Here is an 11137-nt window from a genome sequence, read left to right as displayed (position 1 = left end):
ATCGAAAAACCTTGAGATTTGTAATTTTGAAGTTACAAACCAAGTATTGAGATGTTCTTCAATTGAAGAAATTTATTTATGTTGGCCTGGAATTTACCAATATTTTAAAATGTAGGCGTTAGCCAAAAAACATGTTTGATTTATTATTTAAATGGAACTTTAGCAATCTAATTGGTTCCTCTTCGTCACCTCGCCAAACAAACGAAATAAGAAATACAATAACAGATAGATGATTGTATCTAAATCAATTCATTTTGTAAGGTATTTAAGTAAAAGGCCTCAATTCAATTTTGAAATCAGCCACTTTGCTTGTTGGTGGTATGTTGTTGTGAATATTAATCGACTGAAGTACAACAGTTGCAATTTGAAATCAGTTCAGTATAAAAACAGCGGCGAATTCGGAAAGTGTATTACAACTCCTCCTATCTTCACTGAAGACAGAAAAAACTTAAATCCAATCAAAATGTTCAAATTCGTAAGTTGATCAATTTGAATTTATAGACTTTCCAGCGAGAATAATTTTATGTTCGTCTTTAGGCCGCTGTTTGCTTGATGCTCATCGCTTCCGTAGCTGCTAAGCCCGGACTTCTTGCTGCTCCTTTGGCTTACTCCGCTCCTGTTGCTGCCCCCATCGCCGCTGCCTACTCTGCCCCAATCGTCGCTCCATACGCCAGCAGCTACAATGCTCACTCTATAGCTCACTCCGCCGCTTTCCCAGCTGCTGTAGCTGCTCCAGTTGCTGCTTACACAGCCCCAATTGCTGCTGCTCCATTGGCCGCTGCTTATGCTGCTCCAATTGCTGCTCCAGCCCCGTTCTTGCTCAAGTAAACGGACTAAGTGGAATTGAACAAATGTTGACTTAGAACTGCTTAAATAAATTTTTCTAGTCCAGTGAAACCACAGTTTTTTTATATTATACATATGTAGGAGAATATCCAGTCTAATTATCATTTAATTTCGCTAGCACCCATGACCAAACTAGGACTTCAAACTAGACCACAAGACTTTGAATATGCATAAAGACCACCCCTTTTCAAATTCTCCATTCTATGGGTAGATGTTTTCATTTTTTTCATTTTCAAAATAATTTTTATTTTGAACAAATATCGCTGTATGCCTTCTGTTCATTCCTTTGTGGAGCATAAGATATCCAGACAGCTTCTTTTTGGTATGTAGCAGCATTGAGGCGAACAAATGGCGATGAGGCTATAAGGTCAAGAGGATGACGCCCAGCCAACTCGCTTACTACATCGTCAATCTCTTTAAAAAGATGCTTTTATACAACCTTGTTTGTTATTGTATCTTATCTTATTATCTTATTAACTAATGACCTGTGCAAAAATGCCTTTTATTCTAGTGATAAGCTAGAATTTTAGTTGATTAGCCAATAGATACTTTTCACTTCACTAATTTCACCTATGTTGTCTTAATTCGAAGTGTCTTCTTCAAGTAATTTTTTGTTGTTGTTGTAGATTTTAGTTGCCTCACAATGTCCCGGCTGGCTAACAGAGAGAGCTAAGTTCTCTTGACCACGCCTTCGGCCTATGTGTGCCAGCTTTAATTCAGTGGGCACTGGGCCTTGTGTTGCCAGATTCGCTGTAGGTTAGATAGTCCACGAATGTTTCAATACATTTCGTGGCGGCACTTGCAAGCGCAATTGTGTCGAAGGCTGTCCGAAAAGGCAGGACACGTGTTATAAGTGTAGACATAGCTATAGTTTTTTAAGGTTTTGCGTAAAACAGAACCTTATTCAAATAGGTTTACTGTCTATCCGTCTGCCGGTCTGTACGTCCGTCTGTCTGTCTACTTGTCTATTACTTGCATTTTCCTTCCCTATACATTGGGGAGTGTATATTTTTTCCCCCAAATTTAGTTATGCGGGTTATCAAACGAAAGGTCTCAATTCGGTCTTAGTTTCCATATTTGATAGAAAGGGTGGGAATGCCGGGGGTCGAAAGTGATAATTTCTTTAACGGACCCATTCTCAAAACCTACTCAACCTTACTTAATTACAACCATGAGAGCAATGTGGGCTATAATATAGAGCATAATCCTACCAAGTTAGGTGGAAATCGTACTATTACTGACAAAGTTATGATAGATCAAAGTTGTCGCTTCTGTGAAAATTCAAGACTGAATGTGAATATCACGGGAAGTTGAATATCTTACAAAATATATACATATATTACGTGCTTGTTACTAAGAAAGACAAATCATTATCAACGGCCCAATAACTGGAATCCGGTCTAGGCCTGCCTTAATAAGGAACTCCACCCATCCCGGTTTTGCGCCGAGGTCCATCAATTCGATATGCCTAAAAACTGTCTGGCGTCCTAACCTACGCCATTACTCCATCTCAGGCAGGGTCTGCTCGTCTTCTTTTTCTACCATTGATATTGCCCTTATAGACTTTCCGGGTGGATCTTCCTCATCCTCATCCATACGGATTACGCAGCCTGTTGAGCCGGATTTTATCCACAACCAGACGATCATGGCATCGCTCATAGATTTCGTCGTTATGTAGGCTACGGAATCGTCCATCCTCATGTAGGGGGCCAAAAATTCTTCGGAGAATCCTTCTCTCGAACGCGGCCAAGAGTTCGCAGTTTTTTTCTTAAAACGCAGGTTTTCGAGGAATACATAAAGATCATTGTCTTATACAGTAAGAACTTTAACTTCATGGTGAGACGGTTCGAGCGAAAAAGCTTCGGTATGCTGAAATAGCCTCTGTTGACAGCCAACAACCGGATTTCATCGTCCTAGCCGTATCGGTTGTGCTTTTCGACCTTAGATAAGAGAAATTTTCAACGGTCTCAATGTTGCAGTGTCCTGCCTTCATTGTTTTCGTCCGACCAGTGCAATTCGATGTTGTACGTTCTTTCGGTTTTGGTTTTGGCGCTGACGTTGCCACCATGTACTTCCTTGCCTTCATTAATGTGCAGCCCAAGATCTCGCGTCAATCACCGCTTGCTCGATCTGCATGAAGGTAGAGTGTACATCTCGGATTGTTCTTCCTATAATGTCAATATCGTCAGCGTAGGCCAGTAACTGGGTAGAAAGAGGGCGAAGAAGCTACAACTTTGGGAACGTGGATAATTTCTCCTATCTAGGATCGAAAATCACAACCAATAACAGCTACGACGGCGAAATCCGCGCACGGTTGTTGGCTGCCAACAGAGCCTATTTCAGCTTACAAAAACTCCTTCGCTCGAAACGTCTCACCACAGGATCATAGCTCTTACTGTACAAGACAATGATCTTGCCAGTCCACATGTATTCCTCGGAGACTTAGGTTCTTAGCAAGAAAAATTGCGAACTATTGGCCGCGTTCGAGAGAAGAAACCTCCGAAGAATTTTGGCCGCCTACGAATGACAAAATCTATGAGCGATACCACGATCGCCAGGCTGTGGATAAAATCCGGCTCAATAGGTTACGGTGGGCGGGTCACTTATTCCGTATGGATGAGGATGATCCAGCCCAAAAAGTCTATAAGGGCAATATCTATGTTAGAAAAAGAAATCGAGGCAGACCCTGCCTGAGATGGAACGATGGCGTAGGCGAGGAGACCAAGCAACTTCTAGGGATATCGAATTGGTGAGCCTCGGCGCAAAACCGGAATGTCTGGAGTTCCTTATTAAGGCAGGCCTGGACGGTATACGTGTTGTTGCGCCATTGACGATGAACTTTATTCCATCTATTGTTTTCTTTCGTCTTGGTCTTCTCGACCCTGGCCGACGTTCCTACATTCGCTGTATGTTTTCCCCTTCTGAACTATTAGTGCTGGTTTTCAGAATTGCCTGTCCGCTTTTTCTCTTAAGCACCTAGTGATTATTTAGAGGATCCTCCTCTTTTTCGTATACTCGTTTATTTCGCGTATATCCGTTTATCTGTTTGTCCGTCTGTCTGTCTGTTACACCTAATTTCCTCGGAAACGACAAAACCGATTGTCACGAAATGTGGTAGGAATATGTGGTCCGTGTGTGCCTTTACATACAGCGAGCGGCGCCATTTTGTGTTGGACTTGAGGGGGCCTCCCCATACATACGAGAGGAGGTATAATTTTTTTACACAAAATATGGGGTATCAAAGGAAAGGGCTCGATTACTACTTTTCGAAACTGATCTTATTCCTAATATTGGATGAAACATGAAGAGATGAAGAGATATGGCTGAAAATATGTGCCCCAAAAGTGAAACTATCCAACCGAAAAATCTGAAAGAAATCACAGTGAATCAGGCCCCAAAATACGTCCCGTTCCGATACCTGCACAACACGATATTTATGTCAATGGTATGAATGTATATATGTGTATTTTGGAGTTTCGCAAAGGAAGGAATATTTTGTGTTCATATCTTATACCCGAAGTGCACAGCTTCCGGTATCCCGACATCTTTCTGTGGTTATGAGGCGTACATCGCATTCTCAACAATAGTCAATTTATCCTTCTTCTCCAAGGCCGTTACCAATTCGCTAGACATTTCACTTGCGCTGCTATCTGTACGAAAAAATAAATTTAATGCATGATGTACTTGTAATTTTTTTTTAAATCCCAGAAATGACCTTAGCAATGAAACATATAGGAGTTATAACTTTGGCGTATTATAACTTTGTTAGTAAAGGTGCGATTTCCACCAAACTTTGCAGGATGATGCTCTACATTATAGCCTACATCACTGCATTTCGCATACTAGGATGCATACCAGGATGAACTTACGGGGGGTCTCCATCCAATTACAAAAAAATACAGTAAGATACTATTATTAACTTTATTTGAACAGATATCGGTTTGGAAGGTATTTAGGAGCCTAAGCACCATATAGTGCCTCTTGATTTTTCCAGATTTTTCGGTTTGGTAGTTTCTGAGAGGGGCTCCCTTAAAGAAATGATCACTTTCAACCCCGCGCACTCCCCACCTTTCCAACAAATATCAAAAGTAAGATCGGCTTCGAAAAGTACTAACCGAGACCTTTAATTTGATACCGCACATGACTATATTTGATGAAAAAAATGTTACATCCCCCTTTTGCATGTATGGAGACCCCCCTCCCTCCTTAAATTTAAAGTAAAAGGATGTAAGTCACTGCCTATGTGAGCGTTCACAGTTCCCACCATTGTGCATGAATTTGGCGCCCCTCGGTATAACCATCTCCGAAAAAAATGCGTGTGACGGACAGGACAGACAGACAGACAGACAGGACAAGAAGGTATTTTCGGAAGATACGTTGCTATCGGGAAGCGCACAAAACAAAGTTTCACAGGTCGTGGAAAAATCGCAGCGGGCATGCGATGCCGCTATGCCTCGATGTAACACTTTCCGAAGATGAAATCCTAATTTTTGGTGGAATTCCGAAATTGAGGAATGCCGGAAAAAGTGTCAGAGACACTCCCAGCGCAGAACAGACCGACCTGAGTTCGAGGAGCTACACGTGCAATCTAAAAATGCGAGAAAAAAATTGGAAGTAGTTATCGCAAAGAGGAAATCCGAACAATTTAAGCGGATGTGTACTGAACCTGACTCCGACCTATGGTGTGGCGCATATAGGTCGTTGATGTCATCACTAAAAGGGGAACGCTCCCCACCGATTACTTGTCCAGAGTTGTTGCAGAATATATTGAACACTCTATTCCCAGTAGATGAGAATTGTACAAGTCTGCCTACAGTACATTTAAATCCCGACGAAGTTCCGGTAGTGGTAAATGAGGAGGTTCTAGACGCAGCAAAGAGATTGACTGAAAAAAAGACTCCAGGACCGGATGGAATCCCTAATATTGCCCTGAAAGTGGCCGCCAGGACAGTGCCAGGTATGTTTGCCCAAGTTTTCACGGCATGCCTTAGGGAAGGAGAATTCCCCGAGCAATGGAAGCTACAAAAGCTAATACTCATTCCGAAGGTAGGTAAACCATTGGGTGACCCCTCTTCATATAGACCGATAAGTCTGGTCAGCACCATTGGCAAACATTTTGAATGAGTAATATATAACAGACGGCTCTATTGCGGAAAAGGAAGGAGGCCTTTCCGACAAACAATTCGTATGGTGAAATCAACTGTCGATGCAATCGGCTAAAAATATTCCCGACAACTTGCGAAGTGCCACAGGGTGCTGAATAACAGTGGTTGCAAAGCACCAAGACCAGATCGAGATCTAAGGAAATGAAGCGATATGGGAGATCAGTTCCTGGTTGCGAAATTCTGCCTTTCACTTGCTGAATATAAAACAGAATTAGTTCTCATTAGCTCGAGAAGAAAGAACACAACTGTGAAAATCAAAGTTGGCGAAAAAACAATTTACTCCCAACCATCGCACAAATACTTGGGAGCAATTATTGACAGAAGACTCAACTTCAAAAGAGACATTGAGTACGCCGCAACCAAAGCGTCTTCCATCGCTGCAACGATCTCGAGGATACTACCGAACATTGGTGGGCCAAGACAAAGTCGACGTCTTTTGCTCTCTAGGGTAGTCAGCTCCGTGCTACTCTACGCAGCTCCAGTTTGGGCAATTGTTCTGAATAACAAAGTGAACTGCCGACAATTGGGAATGGCGTATCGATTAAGTGCACTCCGGGTATGCAGTGCGTATCGGACAACATCAGGAGAAGTAGCATATGTACTAGCAGGGAGGCTCCCCATAGACAACTTGACGAATGAAGGCCGGCGACTCTGCGACAAAACGTATGCAGCTGGAGAGTCTTGCGCATTTCAACGGCAGCTAGCACGGTGGGAATCTATCGAAGAGTGGCAAAAGCGATGGGACGAGTCACAAACTGGTCATTGGATATGCCGCATTATTCCGGATATACAGAAATGGTTTGAACGAAACCATGGGGAATTAAGCTACGAGTTGACACAATTCTTAAGATTTTTGCCGCTCTGATCGTCTGCGCCGCGTAAACCTCCACATCGTCTGGGTGCTTTACAGGCAGAATTACAAGTTACCGGCAAAGCCTATAATTGTAGCCTTCTGTGGGACATATATACGGCATTCCACACAAGGGTCCCAGTGTCGATCCTTGTGGTATCCTCATCTGTTCCGTACCAGAGAGTTCTCTCTGAGAGCTAACCACCGTGCTTATTGCCCACCGTTGAATGAGCGCGACTAAACCCGTACTGTCGCTGGGACACTTTATTGTCGCTTTCGACGATGGGTAACAGTTTGCTGTATATAACTCCCTCCATAATCTTCCCAATCGAACGACATGATGCTGGATCTCCACTTGGTTAGTTGGTTCGTGAAAAATCACCAAATTTTGCTTTTACACTGAGCAGGGAATATTTATCCTTTTAGGCATACCCTTACGTGCTGGCGAAGAGGATAGGGCTCGTCTTTACTACTAGCTGCAATTCTTTATCAAGGATCCTATCAAATACTTCCCGCAACTCCCCTTCAGTAACGGGAAGTATCATGCTTGCTACTGTTTTTTCGAAGTGAGGAAACTGAATGGCATCATTTTCTTTCAGAAGGTGCGTAGAGACGGCATCTGTGCATAACTCTTTGAAATGCTTCCTCTTTCTTTTGCCAGTTGCCTTCTTCAAACGGGTCCGGAATTGTCTGTATGTCTTCCCTTGATTGGTGCTATCCGGTTTTCCCGGTAGTTAAAATGTGGAGAAAATGAAAGTGATGAAGACAATACCTAAATATGTGAATAAGAATGTGTGTGTTTATGCAATGTAGGGGAAAGCAGTAAACTAGTGCACCAATCACAAAGAAATACTAGGAGGAAGTTAACAGCCATGAAAGTTTTGTGGATGAAATTATAAAATGGACCGTCTATCTTTTATGTTTGATAATAAGAATCGCCAATTCTTGCTGCTTGAAAAGTAGACTATAATAATAAACTATGTACTGCACCATTAGAGTTTTTTGGATTGCGTACAGATCATTGCTTTGCTTTTGTTACAATAACCACCTAACTCACCAAATTTACATTATCTCATTATACGTCATTCAAAATGTTTTTGGTTTACATAGATAATTTCAACCTAAAAAATGCTTACAATAATAATTGACAGAATTTCTAGCACAAGGATACCTTCCTGTGTATTAAGGATCGAACAGTTATAATAAATAAAAATTTATGTAATCACTTCTTAATTACCGTCCAAACATGTTTTTTTCTTGGCCGATCGGTCTCGATAGCAGGGCAGAGGTAAATTAAACAGCCGCTGCCTCGCACTTCTGCACAATAACACTTCTTGAATATTAAACATATCAACTGCAACAATTACCACTTAAATAGATTGACTATAAAAGCAGCCGTGAATTCAGAAAGTATATCACAACTCACCCATTCTTCATTGAAGACATACAAAAACCTAAACATATTCAAAATGTTCAAATTCGTAAGTTTGCTCACCACTCACCTGCAAGAAATCTTTTTTGATTTATATTCGTTTCCCGTTGTTTCCAGGTCGCTGTTTGCTTGATGCTCGTCGCCTCCGCAGCTGCTAAGCCCGGCCTTGCTGCAGCTCCTTTGGCATACTCCGCTCCACTTGCTGCTCCTCTAGCTGCTGCCCCCATCGCCGCTGCTTACTCTGCTCCATTTGTGGCTCCATATGCCAGCAGCTACAACGCTCATTCCATTGCTCACTCCGCCGCTTTCCCAGCTGCTGTTGCTGCTTACACCGCCCCAGTAGCTGCTGCATACACTGCTCCAGTAGCTGCCCGACTTGCTGCTCCAATTGCTGCTCCATTTGCTGCTGCTCCACTTGCTGCTGCTTACGCCGCTCCATTTGCTGCTGCCTACACAGCCCCAATTGCTGCTCCAGCCCCCGTTCTGCTCAAGTAAATAGTTAAGTTCTTTTTAGACAATTTGGTACACATTTTGAAATAGAACTTTTGTAAATAAATTTCTCAACTCCATCGAAAATCTACTTGTTTTCATCTTGGAAATATTTATAGAAACTCTGCATTCAGGATGAAGATCATTCTGGAAATGTAGTAATATGAGAAACTACCCCCATCGTAAAGGCATCAAAATAGCTTCGGAATTACCTAGAGAGATCTAGGTCCGTGGTGAAAATTATACTGATCCTTTTATTATCACTCTTGAATTTCGTTACTCTATTTCGGGACACAAGGAGACTCCGCGTCCTCTGAGAATCGTCGTTCTTCTCCTCTTCTCGCTTTCTCTCTTCCCGAGCCTGAACAATTTTAAAGGACGTTATGAGTATACTGCAGGAGGTGTGGCCAATTTAAAAGATGAGGATATGATTCCCAATGTTAATAAAAGCTTCCTTTCTCTTGCCGTAGTTTCTGATGACTGGATTAATTTTTTTTATTTACTTCGCGAATTTATCTTCTCATAAGTAAAAGCCAACATCTTGTTGCTGGATGTACATGTTTTGTCATACCGTCATCGCAAATTCAAACGTGTGGATAGAATGTTTGGGTTGGCTTGTGTAAATTAGGCAGCCGATCTGATCAAGTATCGGCTTTCTGGACAAATCAAAGGAAATTTGCTTGCCTGCTCGGAAGACACTAACGCACTTGCAAACGTGTGGATAGCGTTATTTGGTCCCCCAAATGTTTGTGGAGTTGCGGCAAATGCAAAACGTGTGAAGCCGGGATTAAGATCCTATCTTACTATAGCTTCCATAGCTTGTAAAATGTTGGATATATCATCGCGTGTGATTTTTTTCAACAGTGCGCGTAGTTTAGAGCACAAAATATCCTTCTGGAAACCACCACCAGTGCCGTTACTTTGCTAACTTGAAATTTTCTTAGACTTTTTGGTAGGATTGTTCTTTCCTTCTCAATGTTACCTTAACCCGAGTGAAAATAAAATGTTTATTATTATGTACCCATATTTTCCTTCCAAGAACTTTATCTCAACATTGAGTTGCATTTTGTTTTGCAATGGTGGACACCGTGGCATCTAATGCTTCAAGTGTTTCACATTTGGAGAAAGAGGTGTTCAAATGAAGCACAACTCTGCCAAAAGCTGAAAAGAGATAGCTGGCCAAAAGAAAAACAATTTCGACACTCATCGAATCTGATCAAGAGGTACTCCAGCAGCATCAAATAAATCCATTCAGGAGAAGCTGATCAATTTTATGTTCTCGTCAAATACCAAAGACGGCAAAAGAGAAGCTCATGGGAGCTCAGCAAACGAGAAAGGTGAAGGAGTCTATAAAAGGAGTAATCTGCCCAACACTCATCGAGAACAGAGCCCTGATCCGGAAGAACTACCTTTCATACAACGTGGGGCTAAAATACTTAGCTGTCCAAATTCATCAAGGACAAGCACAACGTACACCAAGCCATCAAGAACATGGTGAGACTTATCAGAGTGCTTTATAATAGGTCGCAGAAAGAAGAGAGAAAACCAAAGGAAAAGGCGAACACCCATGCCCCAACAATGTCACAAGACCCAAGTGGCACCAAAGCACAGGGTCATTGACCTTCGATCAAGTAAGAGAGGGGGAGACAAAGATAGGGAAGCTTTAGGGAGTCAACAGGCGCCAAAAGAAAAACAAGTCGGAATACCAGAAGCTCGCGCTTCGGGTATAAAGGTTTTGTGTTCATCTTATGTAAGAAATTTCAACGCACATTTCTCTATCCGTATATAGCTACAAATCCAACATAATCCTTCACATTTTTCCAAACTACGAGACATACGTACATATTACGCTCACCCTAAACAAACAAACTGCCTATTTCCGAATACTATACACATATATGCACGTATATCAATTGATCGTACCCATATTTCGGATTTACTTCTTATATCTATCTGAATTAGGTACTACCCGCAAAGTTCATTAGCACGCATATACTATATACCTACATATACACATGTCTGGTTGGAATAATTGATATTCACATACAAATGATTAAAAAACTAAAACAAAATAATTCTTTGCGACCCCATCCATAACAACTTATTTGGTTGTGGTATTCACGAAATGATATGTGATCATGACGTCATGCGGGTTGTAGAGTGCACGAAATTCACAAAAAATGGTAAAGTTTTACCCCCTATAACTTTGTTAGTAATAATTGGATTTTCTTCGAACTTGACCAAACTGTGCATTATGTTCTTCATTATATGCATGCCAAACATGTTTTGTACTTCTGAGATGAACATAAGGGGGGTGCCGGGTAAATTTCTGAAATGTGGAAATATACTATTATT

The 11137-nt window shown here is 41.7% G+C and overlaps 2 protein-coding genes across 2 annotated transcripts; both read left to right on the top strand.

Annotated features, from left to right (window-relative positions):
* Positions 1-314: 314 nt before the first annotated feature.
* Positions 315-897, top strand: LOC119649344 (cuticle protein 38-like). Its single transcript, XM_038051452.1, has 2 exons — positions 315-475; positions 538-897. Exons 1-2 carry the CDS (start codon positions 464-466, stop codon positions 826-828), a joined length of 303 nt encoding a protein of 100 aa, XP_037907380.1. The 5' UTR covers positions 315-463; the 3' UTR covers positions 829-897.
* A 7322-nt stretch (positions 898-8219) lies between these two features.
* LOC119649053 (larval cuticle protein F1-like) lies at positions 8220-8842 on the top strand. The gene is made up of 2 exons (XM_038051031.1): positions 8220-8342; positions 8411-8842. The coding sequence occupies exons 1-2, from the start codon at positions 8331-8333 to the stop codon at positions 8786-8788; spliced, it is 390 nt and encodes a 129-aa protein (XP_037906959.1). The 5' UTR covers positions 8220-8330; the 3' UTR covers positions 8789-8842.
* Positions 8843-11137: the final 2295 nt, after the last annotated feature.

This window comes from Hermetia illucens, chromosome 2 (assembly GCF_905115235.1).
Source record: "Hermetia illucens chromosome 2, iHerIll2.2.curated.20191125, whole genome shotgun sequence".
Lineage (NCBI taxonomy): Eukaryota > Metazoa > Arthropoda > Insecta > Diptera > Stratiomyidae > Hermetia > Hermetia illucens.
This window is presented reverse-complemented; position numbering and strand designations above follow the sequence as displayed.